Source organism: Rhyacophila brunnea, unplaced genomic scaffold, assembly GCF_057557595.1.
Source record: "Rhyacophila brunnea isolate RB1 unplaced genomic scaffold, BYU_Rbru_1.0 scaffold_5, whole genome shotgun sequence".
NCBI lineage: Eukaryota > Metazoa > Arthropoda > Insecta > Trichoptera > Rhyacophilidae > Rhyacophila > Rhyacophila brunnea.
This window is the reverse complement of record NW_028233170.1, coordinates 8,131,435-8,154,246: the sequence shown is the minus strand read 5'-3', so window position 1 is coordinate 8,154,246 and position 22,812 is coordinate 8,131,435. Positions and strand designations below refer to the sequence as shown.

Here is a 22,812-nt window from a genome sequence, read left to right as displayed (position 1 = left end):
TCTGGTTTTTGGGGTGGCGGATTACTGAGAGAGATGCAAAAACATCAGTAGATCTACAATAAATTTCAGTAAACATATCAATACTGATTTAGTGGCCAGTATTTCATCTAGTGGGAATTCCCTGAATCGTGTAGCGGTATAGTCGGTTGAAAGCATGATGAAAGCTTTCGCGGACTGGCAATAAATTCTTGTGGATTGGCGCCGGTCCGCGGACCACCGGTTGAAGAACACTGCTCTAGAGCACATTTTAAAATATCGGTAGGTTGGCGGGCAGCAAATTTATAGTTGGACATGGTTAATAAATAATTTTAAAATATAAAAATCATTGTTTATATTCAGTACAAGGAATATGCGTCATGCATGCCTCATACATACGAAGTAAATGTTATATATAGATCATAATATTAATCTCAAAGTCAATATAAACATTATTGTTTATATTCAATAAAATGAATGCATGTCATTGCCTCATGCACACATAGAGTTATATAGAAATTATAATATTAATCTCAAAGTCATTGTGACGTTTGCCATTGCATTTCATTGACCGGTGCATAATAATTAGCAGAGTATGATGATATTCCTGTAAGTAAACAATCATAAAGACTGTGCATTGAGAATTTTGCTGATTGGACTTTAGAGCAACTAGAAACAGACTCATTATTTCATGAAAAAATTATCTTCAGCAGTGAAGCTCATTTTTGATTAAATGGCTTCAGAGTCAGAGTATGGACCTAATAGGTTGAGCAAGTGGCTGACATCCATTTCTCGTAAATAAAAATCTGATAGGTAATACAAACCTCCACTCTGTGGAGGCCCATATGATTGTATTAGGATCGGACACGGTCGGAAGGTGTAATTGGACCATATTTTTTAGACAACGAAAATGCCAATGCAATTACCGTCAATGGCAAACGCTACAGAAACATGATATTAGATGATTTTGGTCTGGACGATATGTGGTTCCAACAAGATGGTGCATACTGCCATATTGCCATACTGCTTGTGAGAGAAAAGTTCAGTATATATATCTCACATTTCATAACCCCATATAAAGATAATTGGAAATAAATACACTTAAAAATGAACAGTTTAGTTACTAAGCTTTAGTAATTATTCCAAAATGAATATGAGAGTCACCTCCATACAATACATCAACAGCAAAAATATATCTATATTCTAGATTTTCGTCATAAAAATTCATGCTGTTTTTTTATGAACATATTTTATTTCAATGATGATAATAATTATAATAATAAAAATGATTTAGATTTTCTTCTCAATCATATATTATGCTTGTTCAACATAGTTTGCTTAATTGATTTATGATATAGGATGGACATTTAGCCAAATGCTTATAGGTTTAATATACAGTAAGTCCTCGACTTACGCGGATTCAACTTAGGTGAATTCATATTAACATAATTTAAATAAATCTTTTTTTTTTTATTTGACGGCACTTTGTTTTTCCGTGCTTGTGTTTAGATAAAATATTATGTTACCGTGAGAGTGAAAGAGAGAGAGATATAGCATTGGCACCTTGCACAGCCCACCTCCGCTTACCCTCCCCACACATGTAATTTAGTCTTAAATTTAGATTTCTTCCTAGTATGTCGTGCTCGAGATTTTTTCATCGTGTTCATTATAAAAATATAACCCTAATCATGTCAAGAAAAACGTAAATGTGATTCATGAATCATTGAGAAGACATGCCATTACTATGGAGACCAAATTTAAATTATAAAACAATATGAGGCGTCTAATTCCAAAAAGCAATAAGTCCACATTTGGTCAAAATCGAGAAAAAAATACGCACGTATTCTTTGTATAATTTTCCACAATATGTATTGATCTATAAGTTCCAAAACGCGACATAACCCTACGAAAAAAAATATTTTAAGTGTCGATTTATTACAAAAAGCGCCAAGCCAAGTCCGTTTCATATTATTTAAAGCTTGGTTGATTTCACGCGTGTTTAAGTCCACCAATAAGGGAACGTTCAATATTGAAAAGGGCGTCTCCCATGCTGTAGCATCTGGTAAACTTATGACAGTGCCACGGAAATATGTGCCTTATGCGGGATAAATTAAAAAGTGAAGTACAAGTAGCGCTAAGTCCAATTTTATTTTGCCTATATTTATTACATTTAAGAGTTTATCGGCTGAAACAAATTACCATTTGGTTCTAATTTTGACATAGAATATAACGGAAAAAATAATCTCACGTTTAAACAAATAATTGAAGCTAGAAACATAAAAACGTTGTATCCCATTAATATTGAATTATGGACTTGTCGCTTTTTGTAATTAGACGCCTCACATGAAAAAGGTTACAAGATGACAGACATCGCACGCGCTCATAAAATGTCTAATTCTACGATTCGAACAATTATTATATTATTTAATAAAGGTCGAATCATGGTTCATGTAAAATAATCAGTATCAACGCATTCTATGATAATTACCAAGAAAAGAGTAATATGCAGTAGTAGAAGAAATGGAAAATTTATTGGTTATATGGATAGAAGATTTACAGCAACAACAAATTCCAATAAGCCTTATGCTCATACAAAAGAAAGCATTGAGTCTTTTTCAAGACCTAAAGAGTAAAAATTGTAATAGTGTCGATACTCATACGTTTACTGCAAGCCACGGATGGTTTAAAAAATTTAAAGGCTGTATATGCTACGCAACATCAAAAAGTAACAGGCGAGGCTGCCGTGCAGACGCAGAAGGAGCTACTTTCTAGCCTTTATGACGAGTCTAGCAGAAATCGTAAAAAATGAGGATTACCTGCCACAATTTTTTTTAATGTGAACGAAACTGGGCTATATTGGAAAAAATGTCAGAGCGGTTATATATATCTCAACTAGAAAAATGAACACTATGAATAACCGAAGCAATTTGAAGTTAAAAGGATGGCTGAATATTTAAATATGATCGAGAATGGATTAGCTGGCTTCGAGGCTCAACACCCTGATCCAGAACGATTTGTGAAAATTTCAGATGCAGTGAATTGCATGCTGTGTCCAGAAACTTGTACATATGCAGTTCGCCGTATCACACTTCACCGTGAAATGTTGTATTGGAAATATATGGCCGTATATTAAAGACCGTCCAACCTCTTTGGGTCGTATAGTACTGACATAAAATTCATGTCTAAATAAAACACGGTTCTTGTCGGTTTACACTTTACAGGAAACCAGCAGCCAACAAATTTTGAAAATATTATTTGTCAGGTTATGTTAGGTTTTCATTTTTGAATTCATGAATTTTGTTAAAATCAGCTATGAAAATTGAATTAATGTTCATATTGAATCTAATAAAATTGGTGACCGTATGGCATACGGTCATCTTTTTCCGATAAGGAAGCTCACGGCGAACACTGTGCTACGGTGAAATGTTTTACGTACAATTTACATGTAACCATTGCATGCCATACTATCATTTTTGAAGAAAAGAAAACGGCTACAACTGCATACAAGGCAAACAACACTGGACCAGTATATACTTTAATAAGTAGTTTGTATTTAAATGTATGTACGCAGAAATCAGTATGTACGTATATGTCCATTTCATTTTCACCTTTGAAACAAACATATATAAAAATTTCATGATTTTAAGTTTTATTCGACTTACGCGTAAATTACGTAAGTAGAGGACTTACTGTATACATATCTTACAAACCAATATCCTCTCTCCGTCATAAGGCAAGTCTACACACCCTTTCAATCCATCAAATGTTATCGTTTTATTGAATCAGTTTTGGTATAGTATAAGTTGTTTAATATACAGCTATATTTTCAACATTAATTTGGAAATTTTAAAGGTGTACATTGAGTTACTATCAGGCAAACTCTAAATCAGCTATCAAAGCTATATGGTCTGAAGGGAAAACAATGCTTGGAAGAGCTGTATTTTGTTTCAATTCTTCTACACTGGGGAAAGGCACAACCTGAAACAAAACATGAAGAATCTATTATTGAATGTATTCACATTTTTACTAAGTATTAAACATAAGAATGAACTATTCTTATTTCTGTGTCCAATTCTTTATCAAATCACTTGACACAACCAGTGAGGCAGATATTCTTGAATGGCTTAGGATTCCTGGCTTTCCTTATGACCAAAAGCTTTGTTTTGTGTCCCGGCTGCATTGGAGCATGGCATTACTGTGATGCAGTCCTTGGGCACTTTCCTCCCTGGCAAATTACTTTTTTCGTGAGGAATTTTGATAATGATGAAATGAGAAGTTTCCAAAATAAACCTGTCTCATCTGCGTTGTATACTTGTACGCGGCGGACTTGCTACTAAATTTGATATACGAATACCGACGAATTATAGAGCTTGATTTTGTGCTTTCAACTAGTAAAAATAACAGCGGATTATAGTAGTTGTCGGATAATCGAGCAGCAAATTTTTTTTTTTTTGATGTACCTACTTAGTATACATATCTCCGCCTGTAGCCATAGGATTCACCTAGGTTGCTGCCGGTCCCAAGCGCGGATGAAGGAGGAGGGTTCATCGTAGGGCTAATCACCCTACATGGTAAAAACACCAGATTACGAACACCAACACAAGCGCCTCGGAACACAGGACCCCTATCAATGAAAGACCCCGGCTACACTGGAGAGGAGCAGCCAGGGAAAGGAGCGTGTGGAGGACAATTGTAGAGGAGGCCAAATCACGCCCCGGGATGTAGTGCCGAGAAAGAAGAAGAAGAACTTAGTATACATTATTATAAATTGAAATCAAACCAAATTTACCTGTGAAACATTAAAATTTGACTTCTGGTAAAAGATGTAATCAAGACAATCGGCAAATCCGACCGTGAAATTAGTATATTCGGGAGTCCCGCAAGCGCTTCCCAGAATTGTCGGTTGTGATATTGACATGTTGGTCAATGCTTCAGACTCATCTTAAAAGAAAAAAAAATACAATATGGAAGTTAATAGGATAGATCATTAGACACCAATGATCATGATATGAGTAAAATCAACCATAAGGGTAATAAATGTCTATCAATAACATACAGGTTGCCTGTAAGGTCACTATTTTTACAACATAAATTATTATTTATAATTTTTGACTTTGAAGTTTGGGATTTAAGTGTCTTATGACAAGCCCATTTATTATGTCCTGAGCTGTCAATCAAAAAAATTCCTACAGAATCACATGTCACAGCTTTTTTTAGCTTTTCTGATCTGCCAATGAATATTTTCCCTCCAGAAACTTGATTGATGATTGTTCAGAAGTGAAATCATACTCTATATTATGTAATAAATGTCTGATAAGGGAAGAGCAGTTTAAATTTTGTTATCGCTTGAAAAAAATAACCATCAAAGCAAATGAATATATCATTGTTATCATGCATCAGCTCATTTAATTAACATAGTCGAGAATTAAAAATATTTTCAAATAGACTGCAATTGGCATCCACAGAGTGGAGATTATTGTAACAGATTTTTATTTTAAAAGAAATGGATATTAGCCACTTGGTTAACCTATTAAGTCTATACTCCAACTCCAAAAAGACACACATTGTAAAACAACATATGAATTTTGCGAGACCCGGGAATCGAAAATACAATCCGTGACATAAGTCGACACATTTTGTTTTCAACTGAATAAGAGCCGAGCCACACCGGGCGACTCTGGTCTCGAGACCAGTCGCCGAGACCAGACCGATGCATGCAGTTATATGGACCATTCCACACTTGGTCGCCCAGTAATCGCGCAAGCAATAAAGTCGCGCGATCAGTAAAATCTCGTTCGTGCGCTCGGTCTGGTCTCCCGGTCTCTCTGGTCGGGCGATCGGTAGCGATGTATGAAAACATATAGCTATGTATTGAGCACTGCCACACCAGGCGACCAGTCGCCGGCAGCCACGCCGCATTTTTTGTATAATTGCGTGTACATTCATTATTATTATTATTATTGGCTGCCTCTCTGGTCGCCGGCAAGTCGCCCGAGTAAATCGCCTGAAGAGACCAGTCGCCGAGACCAGACCGATGCATGCAGTTATATGGAGCATGCCACACCTGGTCGCCCAGTAGTCGCGCAAGCAATAAAGTCGGGCGACCAGTAAAATCTCGTTCGTGCGCTCGGTCCGGTCTCCCGGTCTCTCTGGTCGGGCGATCGGTAGCGATGTATGAAAACATATAACTATGTATTGAGCGCTGCCACACTGGGCGACCAGTCGCCGGCAGCCACGCCGCGGATAGAACGTATTTTTGCATACTTGCGTGTACATTCATTATTATTATTATTATTATTATTGGCTGCCTCTCTGGTCGCCCGAGTAAATCGCCCGAAGAGACCAGTTGCGCGACTGGTCTCGCGACCAGAGTCGCCCGGTGTGGCTCGACACTAAGACGCTACAAACATATTTATTGATATCAAAAGTGATACATACTACTTCTCCAGTCCTCCACATCGCTCGGCACATGTCCAGTTGTGAAGAGCTGATATATTCCACATGAAGGTACAGTGTTGAAATCTCCACAAATAATCAAAGAAACCCTCTTATTAGGCATCTGAAAATTACAACTATAAGTATAGTAGATCTACTGCAACTCAGTCACGAGTTAAGGATTTAAACAAACTAATTTTCATTGAACAACTTTTTGAAGTTATACTTCTTTTGGCGCGTTTGGGAAATCATATCACAGTGTATTTTTGGCGTGTGACATGTAACACATAAATATATTTTTTCACACGAAAAAAAACGCACTCGATTAGATTCGAACCATCGATTGCTCGGTTATCAGCCGAACGCACTACCTTTACGCCACAGTATGATACTGCAATCGTGACGATTATACAGTATAATATCGTCTCTGTTCTGGCAGAACACACTAACTGGAGAATACTAGTTTTGAGTAATTTGTCTTTGAAGTTGTTAAAATGTTTGAAATAGTCTATCATGTAAGTTTATTAAGTAATCGTAAAAAGGCTGACCTTAAAATAAAGACTGTTTATTTATTAAGAAAGTTTCCAGACGGTAAAGTTTGAAATAAGGAACATTTTGGTATAACTAACTCAATATGTCATTTTTTCGAATTAGTGTCTTCTGCCAGAACAGTGACGATATTATAATTTAGAATTGTTCCGTTGCCTAGGCAGAGAATTTATTATTGTCGGCCATTTGCAATTCCTTACGTAAACAAACGATTAAACGTCAGTTAGTATTATATGCTAAAGTGTATAGAAATAAACCAACGGCGTTCTGATAAGAGGTCCTTTTTCTTGAGTGTGTAATTTAACAAGATAATTAAGAGCTAGTCAAAGAATCTAGTTTATCACAAGTTTTGTTTTTGTTTTGTTACGCCAAAGAAGTATAACTTCTAACGCCCGTACATAAGTAGGTACACACACCGATTTTTTTTATTTAAAGAATAATTCACAAGTTTTAAGAGTGTAAACATTCTTTACAGAATATACATAATTCGCCAATTAAAACATAGTACTTTTTGAAGGCTAAGTTATTGTAACAAATTATAATACCTCAATACATAAATATGATAAACTAGGTACCATCGATAACCGCCTTGTGTATTGAATAGACCAGGCCTGGGCAAACTTTTTGGATGAATGGCCACATTAGGAATATAAAATGAGCGGCGGGCCGCAAGTAAAATACAATTTATTTATTATCATGAAAAAGGAATTTCAACATAAAAAAATAAATGATTCTCTAATAGCCAACCATTTAATGGGAAAAATGAAACATTTTTTTAATTTCAGGTGTTGATTTTGTAGTTGAGATTCTTAAAACTTCTTATAAATGTTCATCGGTGATGCTTGATCGTAAAGAGTTTGTATTGATATTCATAATTGAAAATGTTTGTTATTATGTAGGTTGATCCAAAAACAATTTTCGAGCAAAATCTTTAAGCCTATACTTCAGCTGAGGCATGGTCTAAAAAGATCGTGACTAGGCGACGTGTGGATTGTGCAAATGACACGTGCCGAACAAAATATAATTTGTCATAAAAATTCAACATGTGTCCATTTGATGTTATGTTTGTTGTTATATTAGTAATAATAATAATATATTCATTGACATGTTCTCTTTTTCGAGTACATGCGTAGCATTTTTTAGTCATCTTTACACGATATAAGAATATATTCCTCCGGCGCCATCACAAAACTAATTGACGTGTAATTGACGTGTTCACACCTCGACTAGCGCTCTCCGATTGGCGACGAGTGCGAAATTTCATCCCACCTATTGTTGAAAATTATTTATGCTCTTAAGTTGTTCGAATTTCTCCGAATAAAGAGTGTTGTAAAATTTTCAGATTTCTTCTCAACGGTGCAATTCATGTTATATATATTACATACTAGTTAAAATTGTCATAATTCACTAAGATGCCCGTAGTTTAATTGAAAAAACATACTGGCGCGAATCCAGCAGATACAGGGTTTAAGTCCCATCGGGTGTCGTATTTTTTTCTACAAAATGATTTTTTCTGGTGTATATATCGCACCGTGAGTGTAAAACCAAGGCATCTGCAAAAGGCATATTTTGGATATATTAGAATTTGAAGCCTTTGTTTTGTTAGGACAAATAGAGTTTCTAAAAAAAACATAATATTTGGTTTATATCTACATTATATTGCATGTTCTTTCAGTTACTTCACTTTTACATTATCAAGTTCACGACTTTTGCAGTTGTTTTGCATTTAATCTCAAAATTGAAAAATTGGCAGATGCCTTGGTTTTACACTCACGGTGCGATATGCATGAGATGTTTTCAAATTATGTATATTCAAATAAAGAAGAATTTATATTTTGTTGGTTTTGTGATGTCACATTTTACACAACCTCTTCATCATAAATCATCACATTACATTAGACCTCCCCCACATTAAAATGTGAAATTTACAACCCTTAACAAATACATTATTATCTCACCTTTTCTTTAAGGGTCTTCGCTATATTATTTAACCAGAGTATAGTTAAGCCGGCCTGAGTCAATCTTACATGGTCAGCGTCAGGATGAAAGTAGAGATGCGTGTTACCAACAACGATAATTTCATTACTATTTTCTACTGCCTCTAATACTGTGGCTTGTATGGCAGACGAACGATTTGAAACTCGTTTCACAAAGGCTTCATTGTCTTTGATACGAGACCAAATTTCGTCAAACACAGGTAATGAACTGATCTCATCTGACAGGATTATCGAGTGGTCTTCAACGCGTCTGTAAATTAAATAATGGATGCACTAAAGAAATACAATTAATTATTTTTATTTTCTTGTATAATTGGTATTTGAATTTCCACATTTGAAGAGCCCGGTATAGAACAGTACCAACTTTTTACTTTTGTTAAAAAAATCAAGGATTAAACTTTGTTCATAAATACATCAAATTATGTAAAGTTTGATTAGTTTAAAAATAAATCATTTGAATCCTCTGCAAAACTTGCTTTGTTTCTAGCACTTCTGCTACTAATATTTTTTGGTGGACACAGATTATCAGGAAATATTTTTGGATAAAAAGATACCATGGTCTGAAAATACCACAGAACATTTATTAATAAATAGAAATGTAAAAGCTATCGCCGTGGACCAGTATTTTGAGGCAGGGTATTTTATGACGGTCAAGCCGTAAAACCCAAATATAACAAAGCATGCCGACGGCACTCAATATTGGATGCACGGTATATTTACGTAACAAACTTTAATGCATATTATTTTCATACAGACATATCTATTGAAAATAATATATTTTAACACGTGTTTAAGATTATCCCATATGTTTCCACACTCGAGATCCGTTGCCTGTCATACTATACCCAGTAGGGTATATATGGCATTCTAACACAATTTTAACCAAAATGAGAATTCACACTAGAGTAAGTTGATCGCGGACGATAAGTTTTGGACACAGTCGTGATAAGCAAAATTTCACAATGAACGAGGAATTTAAAAATATACGAATATACTAATAACAAAATAAACATAAGTACCTACCTACATAAAATTAAAAAAATATAACTTTGCAATAAACTGATAAGACTAATCACGAGCCTAATACTACAAGGTTCTAAGTGTTCATCCTTGAGAAAACAAACCCAACAATGAAGTAGTATTCTAAGCTGTCTCATTGTAACTTTTGTTTCGCGAAGGTCAAATACTTAGAACATGGTTTCCCAAACTATGGGTCACGACCCACCAGTGGGTCGCAAGCGAATATTGAGTGGGCCCTCGCCACTGTATATATGAATTAAAAAAAATAGGAAGTGATAAATTTGATATTTCATTCAGCTATTTATAATTCCTAAAAATTGAAATAAACTTAAGTTACGGAAAATATTGTGATAAAATAATAATAGTTTGAATTGCCAATGCACTACAGATGGCAGCACAGTCGCATGAAAAAGCTTATGTTGTGGAAAATTTGTATTGAGAATGGCAAGTATGCAGTGGCGGCTCGACGACTTTCTAGATGGTGGGGTTTAGCCATTAATTATTAAATATAGATACCTACCTACTTTCTCATATTATACATCATATACCAAGCTACTTGATTTTATTGATGATTTTATTCATGAGGAAATGAGTAATTTTTCAAAATAATAATGTGATTATCTTAGTCATTACTTAATCGCATCTAAAAAGCTTGCTTAAAATATCAACATAATTAATGATAGTCATTATTAAAGTCTTACCATTATCAGTTTTGAACAACTCCATACAACGGGCATTTTTACTCACCTAGGGGTTATTTCATTCCCTCCCCAGTATGCGTACACTAACGCTAATGCATTCACATTATTTGTAGAACGACATTTTTGTATCTTTATGTACTTAAATAAAATACGACGTGTTTATATGGATAAAATAAATTAAATAGTTGACTTAATCATGTATATTATTATGATAATTATAAAAAACATCGGACGTGTATTTTTGACATGATAACTATGTGGGGATGGTCCCTACGAACCCTTAAGGTAGAGCCGCCCCTGCAAGTATGATTGTTTTGAAACACTTGAAACTTTTATTATTGAAAACCAAGTGCAGCCTAAGATGAACGTACTGTCTGAAATTTCCAGTCATTTATCACTTTAATAAATAACTTTGACGACTATTTTGGGGAAGAGATGAAAAAGTTTGATTCGTTACGTTGGATTTGTAACCCATTTCAAGACGACTTACCAACTAGTATGTCAACAAAAGCAAGTGAAGAACTCATTGATTTATCAGAAGATACGTCACTGAAAAATAGTTTCAATCGTAAACAGGTAACAAAATTCTGGCTCTCAGTTGCTGATAATTATTATCCTTGCCTGTTCTATGAAGTTATGAAAGTCCTCCTCCTCTTTACTACCTCATATCTATGAGAGGTCGGATTTTCGGCTATGGTTAACATTAAAACTAAATACCGAAATAAATTGTTTATATCAAACTCACTGCGATTAAAAGTAACTAAAGTTGAAGTTGATGCTAAAACTGTAATGAAGAAAAATAAGAAACAAATACATCCTTTTCATTGAAATAACTTTGTAAAAAAACCTTGCAGGTGTAGGTATTTAAGTATTATTTTTTTCTTATTTAAGCTGTGTTTCTTATTTCAACAGTCTTTCATTCATATTGGTAACACTTATAAAAAATATTTTTTTTATTTCAATTAGAACAAATAAGACAGCATTAAGTAGTTCCACGACTCGCCACTAGGGAATCTGAGCATTACCAATATTTATGCCCTTTTTTCTTTAAGACAGCTAAGAGGTGGGTCCCAAGATTGGAAATTTTTATTAGATGGGTCGGAGCCCAGTCAACTTTGGGAACCACTGACTTAGAACCTTCTAGTTCTCCACTGGCTTAATATCAATTTAGTTCTGCGCTGCAAGAAAAAGATCTAGTTTGCCCTGTCTGTGACGTATTGGCTTACTTTTGTTTTAATTACACTCATAACTTAATTACATATGAATGAGCGAGAAAGACCATACAAGCGTGATTCCACTCATTATGATTTTCGACACGTGGCACATGTCAAAACAAATGCGGGACAAACAAAAATATTATTAAAACTACATCACAATATAACAAATTCACTCACCAGGGGCCCAATGAAGAAGGGTTATCTGTATTTTATCCCAGGCATTGGTGAAGGGTGGAGGTAGGTTGTTAAGGGGGATGCTTATATTATCAGAGGCGAAAAGAGGCACCTAACGGAAAAATACAAAGCTTGCAATTTGAGATTTTTTTTGATAATTTACAATTTCAACTGTAGTAATTAATAAATATGTATCTGAAAACACTAAAAAGATTTTTAATTTTTTTTTAAATTTTAAGATAAACTGCCAATTGTAAAAAAATGTTATAAAATGTGAATTCGTTGCAGGGTCAAATCTTATTATTACATTATATTTTATGACCATATTTATTATTAAAATTTAGTTTATTAAGTTTTAGATTTTATGTGGTGTAGATTTGTGACTAATTCATCGTTTTAATATTTTTTATATATATTTTAAAAAACATCGATTTAAAAAAAAAAAATGTGTATAACTTGAAATCCTTTTTATTTATATCAAATTTTATTTTAGGCATGGTCACAATATTGAAACTCGAGTTGATATAAATAAAAAGGATTTCAAGTTATACACATTTATATTTTTATAAAAATCGATGTTTTTTAAAATATATATAAAAATATTAAAACGATGAATTAGTCAAAAATCTACACCACATAAAATCTAAAACTTAACAAACTAAATTTTAATGATAATTATGACCATAAAATATAATGCAATATTAAGATTTGACCCTGCAACGAATTCACATTTTATTACATTTTTTTACAATTGTAAGTTTATCTTTAAGTTTAAAAAAAAATAAAAAATCTTTTTAATGTTTTCGGATACATATTTATTATGTAATACAGTTGAAATTGTAAATTATCAAAAAAAAATCTCAAATTGCAAGCTTCGTATATTTCCGCTAGGTTCTCTGCTGGCATGCGTCTTCCCCTTAAGATTCAACATAAATAGTACACACTAAACTTTGTCAGGTTTATGTATTTGTTTTCATTGAACTAATTCTACAGATAGCATGATATGGTGTTGATTAGTTTTTTTAAATTCGAATTAACCCTGCATTACCAAGCCATAATACATAAAAGTCAAAAAATAGTTGTCTGTTTATTATATATCTAATTCGTATAATATATATATAATAGTCATTAAATCATACATAGTTTTAGATATTTTATAGATAGAAGAATATTTTTTATCTTTTACGGTTTGGTTTAGGCAGGGCTTAATGAATGAAAAAAACTAACCAACATCATCTGTAATATGTATTCTTAATTCAACGAAAACAAATAAGTACGGTTGAAAAAATGTGCAGTATTTTTCTCGCATTGCCCATAGCATACTAAAACTATTACGGATTGGTTTAGGCAGGGTTTAATTAATTTTAAAAACTAACCAGCACCAGCTGAAAACTGTATTCTTACTTCAATGAAAATCGATAAGGGCTTGAACAGACAGAGAGCGGTCAGGCATTCTGCGTTCATAGTTCAGCATTCTTTGTAGTGTATGGACTTCATTAAAACTGTGCAAACAGCAGGCAGTCAGATCGCGGCGGTCCACACACTACAAAGAATACTAAACTCTGAATGCGGAACGCAGAACGCCTGACTGCTCTGTCTATTCCAGCCCTTAGTATGACTTGAGGTGTGCAGTGGCGACCGGTGAGCTATTTTACTGGGAGTTCACTTTTTTCACCTTTTGACTGCCGTAAAAAGGCATTTGCCTTCATCAAAACTTCACCGAAAAATCAAAAAAAAAACTATTGGTTTTTTTAATTTAGTACATTTAAAAGAAATCATAAATAACTCACTATTTATTATTTGTTGTACCTCTAAAAACAGTTTTTCTTGAAAAAAATGGATTTTAAACTTTAACACAAACTGGTTGACACGAACTATTTTGTTTTGACCGAATTATTAGTACTACCGAAATATCTCGTATCTGGCAGTGACCGGGATTTATTGTTCATTTGTATGAGAAATCCATTCTTCTGTTTTTCATCGACACAAATTTTTCAATTACGCGTTTGTTGAAGTCAGGAATCTCTTGTATCATTCTTTTTTCGATACTGAGCATACATAATGCGTTCAATCTTGATTGCGCGATGGCGTTTCTACTAAAACACTTGATCCGTTTGAGTGTGAAAAAACATCTTTCGCTTTCCACTGATGTCATCGGAATAGTAAAAATTAAATTTAATAGTAAAACCGTTTCCGTAAATGTGTCAATGAGATTTTTTTCGATTAAAATGTTTTATAATGCTGAGGCGCCATCAGCATTATAAAAATTATCCAAGCTGTAAATAACAGACAATTCATTTTTGAGTTTATTTTTATCTAAAAAGTCAGACCTATTACAGAGCTAGTTTGGAGAGATATCATAATTGATAAACATTGTGAATTTAGTTATCAAACTGAAAAAAAACTTGAAGTTTATTTTTAAATTGTACTTCGCCCAAATTTGAGAAATGTTGTCAACATGTGCGGAAATTTAAATGCGTACTGTGAAAAGAATTTATTTTTATAATAATATTGAATAAAAATTGTCAAACAATAATTGTACGTGTGATACGGGCTGTATTGTTTTAAAACCGATGAATCTGCGTTCGGGCCGAGAGCGACTGAAACTGTCGCTCCCGAGCACGTAGAAAAAATATTTACGTATTGCTATCCCACGCGACAGACGACGCTCTTTCTCATTGCAAAGAAATCGAAATTAGATTACTGGGCGCTTTGGTCGAGCGATGGCGAATATCGCTCACATCAACATATAATATTATTATTTAAAATAGCCGGTTAAAAACACATATTAGAATTTGTTTTTGTATATGAATTAATGACTACGGTAATAGATCAGAACACTTTTAATTAATCAAATATAAATTAAATACTCATTTAAAAAAAGTCTTTTCGCATAAATTGAGTGGGTGGGTGTGCACCGCTCCAGCGCTCTCAAGGGAGGATCGCCACTGGAGGTGTGTATTTTCAAAGTGAACTTATTCCACTTCAACAAATATTTGGCAAAAGCCAAAAAACTGTTTACGGTGTTTATGTTACATATGTTTTTTGTATTGGAATAAGTTACTTTTGTAACTAACACCGATTTTGAAGTTGATTTTTCTACTGGATTGAATGCTATTAGGTTCTTCTATACAAAAAATACTTGTTCAAAATTTTATCCTTTAAATTTTGGCATTCATAACTCAATTTCGTGAAGTATTGGAATAAGTTCACTTTGAAAATACAATACTCTCACTTTACAGCCTACCTCGACTCCTCGCCACTGATTCTGGGTCTATTATTCTTATAGATGAAATATTGTATTCACCTGAATCTGTTAGTATTGTAGAAGCAAGCTAAGCCTTCAGCGACTTGTCCACTTTTCTTTGTAAATACGCCATCGTATGAACTATCACTGAGAACCGGTAATAAATCACCTTTGAATATTTTACAATCAACCTCTTGTAAACAAATTATGTCACTATTATAACCTGAAAAAATATAAAAATACATGTTCAAGACATGAATAGCGAAATAAGAATTGAAATTTATACTTGCTTGCATGTTCAAGCACCCTCCCACATATAAGTTTAAGGTAACCACAATTCCCTAGCTATACCTATTTAATTTAGTTGACGTTTGGAAAATACAATCTATTGCTAAGTACCCACTCACGTTCTTGCTCATTGGTTTCGTTCTATCGAACATATTGACTTGGAAGCATGCTCGTCGTTGCGTCCACAAGCTCGAGAAGCTCGACACAAGATGCTCAGTCAAAGCCGTCAAAGTGCTACACGTTGAGACATGCCAAAGCGAATTTTTGTCGAACATCGAGCCAGAATTACAGACCGCGTAACCGGTTTGCTCGATATCGAACAAAAAAGCATCGAGCGAGATAGTACACACGTTGAGACATCTTCGAATGAGTGTAAAACCATCAAGCAAGAATGTGCGTTTGTACTTAGCACATAACTTAAAATACTCATAGTTGACTAAACATTGTTGGGCAATTCCGAACATAAAAATAATGTTATTAATAAACCATTTTTTTTATTCAACGAATAATTCACAAGATTTGAGAATGTAACATTCTATATATTGAACACACATAACTTGAAAACACCTCAGATATATACATTCTTCTGACCATGTCGATTTTAATAAGATCACAGAGTGAATTAACAGTTTGTATTAACAGATTTTGTTTTTACGAGAAATGAATGTCAGGAACTTGCTCAACCTATTAGTTCCATACTCTGACTGATACACAAATTAACAAACAATATGTGTACTTGCCAGGCCCAGGATTCGAACCTGGGACCCACGACGCTATAGGCCGACCTAAAACCCGGATCACAAAATACGATTGAAATGGAAAAAACACAAAACTTTAATCAATTAGAATTTAAATTAAAATTTCATCTAGTACCCTCAGTCAATACATGGTACTAATTTTCAAGACTGTTTGTAGGAAAAAAAATTGTTATATTAATTCATCGTGAACAATTTTATAAATATATTATTTAACAGGTTTTGTTTTATTATTATTTCACTTTTGTTGGATTCAGTGATTTTAGTTAAATGCGTTTGCTTTTTTAATACCAAACTACCGGGTATTTTGAATTTTTAAGACTGGTATTTTTGTACTGATAAATACTGGAATCCCTACCGTGTATGTAAATATGTCATGCAAATGGTATAAATACCTAAAATTTCCTTTAGAAACAACTGTTTCCTATAATCAATATGCAGTGCATACGGTGGACAATAGGGGAAAAGCACTCCTCGGCTATAATCTGAATCGGTATAAAGATCTGCAAGAATGTTATAGGACATCACACGGAAACTGAAAAGAATACAAACACCATTAATTGATATTATTGTTGAATAAAGATCATGGTTTTATTTTCAAATATTATATTTGTTTTTATAGTGAATACATTCGCACCGTGAGTGTAAAACCAAGGCATCTGCAAAAGACATATTTTGGATATATTAGGGTTTGAAGTCTTCGTTTTGTTAGGAGAAATAGAGTTTCTAAAAAAACACCATTATATTTGGTTTATATCTACATTATATTGCAGGTTCTTTCAGTTACTTCACTTTTACATTATCAAGTTCACGACTTTTACAATTGTTTTGCATTTAATCTCGAAAATGAAAAATTTGCAGATGCCTTGGTTTTACACTCACGGTGCGAATGATAAATATAATATGAAAAATAAAAAAAAAATACATATAGGAAGATTTATAAAAACTAGGTTGAAGGAATATAAATGACATTTAAATAACAGAAAAACCGTTTACCAATTTGCCAACCATCTCGGATATTATTACTCTACACAAAATTTCAAGAACTTTTTCATGGATAATCATTTTTGTCAATAATTGTCTCACTTTTCCACATCATTATATTCACATTCAGGGCCGCTTATATAGAATCGTACATCATTTAAAGAAATTAACACAGCCACTGATATTACATTTTGAAAATTTTCATATCTATGCAATTGGGTAATTTTAAACAACTTTGTACCCATCTGTCAAAAAATCATCTTGAAGTCGCTCAATATTATTGAAAATTCACACAGGTTTTGTAAATTATTATACAGTGGCACAATAGGCGATTCACGGGTGTATTGGGTTTATTTGGTGCAATGCCTGTTTTAATACTGGCAAATAATACCATTACCACTGCAAGCTGCTTTTACTGTGCCCATGGTGACACTGTATAATGATTTACCTACTTATAACATAGCAGATAATCTATCGCCTGATTGTCTAGATTTTTTCAAAAAATTTAATGTATTAGAACGGCTCGAAATTGATAAGGAACTAAGTTTTAGGTGACGATAAGTTTTGAATTGACAGAACCCAATGAAACTACTTTTTACAACTCGGTACTGTGATAGCAGACGGTTATAACTACAGTTTTTTCACTTTTTAAGTTTTCTTCCATAATATGTTCCAAATTGTATATTCAAATGTGAAAAAAAGTTGATATGGCAAAAAGATATATCTGCTTAAAATGCAAGATAAAAAAATTCAATCTTTTTAAAAGAAATGATTTGAGGTTTTGAGATGCTAATTCTGCTTATTTTGAAATAAAATACTTCAATATATCTTATAAACTAACTCTTGTCAGACTGATTTCAAAACATTGTTTTTGCTACTGTGTAAACAGCACATAGCCGTTTGCCATCACAGTACTGTACTAATATCAAATAATGGTTCAAAACCAATCATTCTAATGTTCCCGAATTCAACTGATAACGCAAGCAATACTGAGCGGCAGGAATTACGCGCCGTCAATTTCTGCCAGACAATAAGGAAAAATTACACTGAGCAATATACAATGTAAGCAATGAAATGATATCACAGTTAACTAAGAAAAATTCTTATCTTCCAAAGCATCTTACATTGATCCAGAGAGTGTTTCTTTGGTAAAGTTTTGTCGAGTTATAAAAGGGCAGAAACCAGGTCCCGCTTCTACATCATTTACTGCTACAACTTCCATTTCAGGGCCGTGCATAGACGCATTTCCTAAAATTTTATTTTTTTAAATCACAGTTTTATCTACATACTTGCACACAACTTTTAATGAACCTATTTGACTAGTACCGCAATCAAAACATTAAATACAGCACATTTAACATAATAATGCAAATGTAGACTGCGGAAGGACATACCGTATAAATTATTGTAGATATAAAGGTACTTAACCAAATACATTAAACTATATGTATTTATAACACACCCACAGTGAACTAGTCGGTGGAGCACCCATTTTTGAAGTTGTTTAAAAAGTGCATAATGATACGGTGTAAAGTCTAGAGACCCAATGGGCTAAGAGCAGTGACGAGGGGTGGAGATAGGTTGATAAGATCCAACGTAAATAGTGCATACATACATACTTTTTTGTTTTCATTAGACTAAGAATACAAATTGCAGATGGTGCTGGTTATTGTTTTAAAAATCAATCAAACCCTGCGTAAATCCATACCATCCATAAATATGTATGACTGACAAAGTTTAGTGTATACTATTTATGTCGAATCTTATGAGCCTATTTCCAACCTTCACCACTGGTTAGGTGAACGGCCAAAAATCATTCCACGTAACAAATTGTGTGACAATAAGCTAGTGATTTACTAATTTAATATTTAGATGAACAACCACAAATTTGTGTAATTATGCCATTATTACAAGTATTATGAGGGAAAAATCAACTGCCAAAGATGTGGCTATAAAAAAAAATGCTAACATCTTTCAATGTGCCAATTTACAACATTTTAGTTTTCTGGAGCTAGTAATTCTATAATACTGAAATGTTCCAAAAGGCTATTCCTTGATGTAAAAATATTTTATGCCTCTAGTAAAAAAATAAGCATCATAGTAGCATAGAGTAGGCTCAAAGAATCACTAACAATCGCTAATAGAGTGTACACATGCATGGATTTACTGGCACCAATAGTGTGTAAATTAAATTATGGCAATAATAACAGTTTACACGTAAAAGTGTTGATTATCTCGTCTATCTTATTCTTCAAGCGTAAGCAAGACGCGTTGTTGTCATTGTATGGTGCTATTTGATAGGTTGTGAAAATTGATAAACGTCAAAATGCTCTGCGCGGTGTAGTTCATATTTTTTCCGGCAGGTTCGCCACTATTGTTCTACTGCACAGGCACAGACATGTCAGTAGTAAATCAATGTATGTGTAAACTGGCTATAAGCACGGAGACATACTTTCATTACGTAAAGAGGTAAAAATGAGTTGTTACTAGAATATAAATATACTTAATACTGCCATGGTATGGTATTTAATATAAAATAATAAGACATCTCATAGTAATACCTGGAATGCATGTCATCTTCAGTCTTTTGCCAATGTCAGCAGAAGCTGGAAAATAAGTGAACCCATCACCGACCTTTGTCCACTCGCTGGCTATGGCCATGTTGCTACAATTCCCTTTTAGTGTCCTGTACCAACTAAAAACACATTTTTCTTTCTCCAGAAACAGTCCTTCAAATCTGTTTGGGTAAACAGGAAAATCTGCTAATATACTGGTTGGTAAAGTAATATTCAGCAACCAAGGGGGGTTAAAAATAACTCGGAATGTATTGGCCGAAATCTGGATCTTTGTTTCACTTTCTGGCAACAAAATTTCTGAGAGTACAGTCTCTTTTGAAATATCTTCCCCATTTTGTGTGATTTTCACGTCGACAGGAACATGTTCGACTTCAGTTGGCTGCTCTTCTTTTTTGTTCTTTTTCTTCTTCTTTTTGGTTAGAACTTTATCAACGTTTGTTGTAATTCTTTCTAATAAGGTGCCCACGGTTTCATTTATTCTTCGGTTGAAATTAAATTGCCTGCTGATACCGTTAGTGTTGCAGTTGTATACAAATGACAGCTGATATTCTTCGGCACCATCCAAATAGCGAAAATACGCATTTTCCGCATTATAATTGCTTTGTTTCGACATTTTTAGATGACAGGTGCGTACGAAGATTTTCGATACAGGGAATAGGGAATTAATTTGTGTTACAATTCGGGTTCGAATCATATCCCTGAATAATGGCGCCACCTAATCCCCAATATCAGGGAGGATACCTCGTATTTAGAGGATGAACGGCGGGATTTTTGATAATTTTGATGTTGGTTTGACAGGTTAATTTTATTTTCGACGGTCAAACGTCAAAAGCATACGGATAAACCATAAACAAGTTGCAAATGCATGTGCCACCCAGTGTTGCCATATTTTTAAAGTGGAATTATAGTACTTTGCCTCCAAAGTTATAGTATTTCGGCAAAAAATAGAGTACGCATTGAATGACCAAAAAATTCCGCGTAAAGTGATTAAGGAGGCCCTTTTTTTAGACAGAATACGGATGTAAAGTAATTAACGTCTCGTTTTTTTAGACGAAATTCAAATGAAAGGTGATTAACTTCATCTCTTTTTTTTAGACAAAAGGACTTTTGACAAAAAACGCTTACCGATGAATATTTCATTTTAAACCAAATTTAACGGATTTTTTTACGTTTTTCAAGCATTTTTTCCAGGTTCTCCTTATTTTCTTATATTCCAAAATTATAGTCCTTTGCACCAATTTATGGTACGGATATATCGGAATGGTAGTATTTTTTTTTGTATTTTTTCCGATATTCAAAATTATAGTATTTTGGGCGTACTATACCTGTTTTATATCGTACATAGTACGCGGGCCAAAATTATAGTACAACTACTAAAATTATAGTACGGTTGGCAACACTGGTGCCACCAACCGCCATCAGTGTTGCAATCTTTTTGTCACCGAATTATTAGTACGCGTTGTCATTTTGATGAACATTTAATTTATTATTGCGTGTTAAAGAATATTTTACTTTCAATAATTATGTTTGTGTCATTATATGTAGGTACCTACCTGTTAACGTTTGTAAAGTATGCATTTAATGTTTGGGGACAGTCGGCATGCTCTGGGAGTCCCTTGGTTTTATGGGCTAAAATAATAAAGCGAAACCTGCTTCAAAAATCCAGTTTCAGTAAGCCAGTTAATTTTGTGTTCCCTGATTTTGATACAACGATGTCAACAATAATTATCGATACTTGACTGTATCGACACTAGGGTGGAATTTTGAATCAAGGCCTCTTCCTGATAGTGATCCCGGTGTGATAGAAATAATAGAATATACCCACAATGTACTCAAATTTATTTTAATACATACCTACCTATTGTAATAACAATTATTATAACCCCCCTTTCATAGTGCATTTGTACCACTTAGCTCCACCACTGACCAACAGTTGACAAGCAATTAGCTGACATTTTATGCAGTTAAATTAACGATATAGGTACCTATGAAACTTCAAAATAAATCAAAGAACAGCCAAGAGATTAAAGTCTAGACTACACGCCACGCCTATAATGAATGATCTGCATTCATTTTTTAGTAAATCTTTTGAAAGTCTTAATTTTAATGGGTGGCTTCAATTGAAATTAATAATTATTACGAATTGGTCTGAACAGTGCATTCTAGAGATTCGAGGGCAGTGGTCCGACACATATTTCAAGACCAGCGGTGTATTGTTAAATAAAAAAGTCCCCGAGTGTTGATTAATCAATAATATTTTAGGTAATAAAATTCTCACCTTAATGTAGAATCCATGGAAAAAAACTATTATGTACCTATTCGTGGATTTAAAGTTTTTATTCTTTCAATGTTAAACGGATGCTAATGTATTACATTTGGTTAGCAATAATTCTTATACATAAAATGGAATCTCTCGAACGACGTCAGTCATACGTTAGCCATGTGGTCAGTGTATTATCGTAAACCGGGTATGAATAATCAAATTGAGTAAAGTGCTTGAAGAAACAAATAATGCTATAATTGGACTGTTTAATTACTCTTTCTTATTTTCACCACAGTTTGGCCATGTCCGATCCTAATAAGGTCATATTATGGACCTCCACAGAGTGGAGGTTTGTATTAACAGATTTTTGTTTTTCCGAGAAATGGATGGTAGCCACTTGCTCAACCTATTTGGTCTATCTCTGACTCAAACACAAATTGAAAAACAATTTGTGAATTTGTCAGACCTAGGATTTGAACCTAGGATCCACAACGTTATAAGCCAATGCTTAAGCCGCTCGGCCATCGTGGCGGCAATACCCGTAGTATACTGGGTATGAATATACGTAATTAAGTTTTATATAAACAAGCCAAAAATATGTACTAAAACCAATTTTAATAATTTTTAATA

The 22,812-nt window shown here is 33.7% G+C and overlaps 2 protein-coding genes across 8 annotated transcripts in view; one reads left to right on the top strand and one right to left on the bottom strand.

The window, feature by feature from the left end:
• ida (anaphase promoting complex subunit 5 ida) overlaps positions 1–22,812 on the top strand; it is an 85,594-nt gene that overhangs the window by 24,906 nt on the left and 37,876 nt on the right. Inside the window, exon 1 of one of the 7 annotated variants that reach the window (XM_085955374.1) lies at positions 21,309–21,590. The exons of 3 other annotated variants lie outside the window; for them this stretch is intronic. In XM_085955374.1, coding sequence (XP_085811500.1) covers positions 21,443–21,590 — 148 coding nt within the window. In that variant the 5' untranslated portion in view covers positions 21,309–21,442. Of the gene's footprint in view, positions 1–21,308; positions 21,591–22,812 lie in introns of those variants that run through there. 3 more of the 7 variants (XM_085955379.1, XM_085955376.1, XM_085955380.1) reach the window with 3 other exon arrangements.
• Positions 1,453–20,754, bottom strand: LOC147065976 (2',5'-phosphodiesterase 12). The gene is made up of 8 exons (XM_085955382.1): positions 19,905–20,754; positions 18,468–18,591; positions 16,755–16,894; positions 15,377–15,539; positions 8,919–9,207; positions 6,415–6,535; positions 4,766–4,917; positions 1,453–3,954 (listed from the first exon to the last, which is right to left on the bottom strand). The coding sequence occupies exons 1-8, from the start codon at positions 20,611–20,613 to the stop codon at positions 3,847–3,849; spliced, it is 1,806 nt and encodes a 601-aa protein (XP_085811508.1). The 5' UTR covers positions 20,614–20,754; the 3' UTR covers positions 1,453–3,846.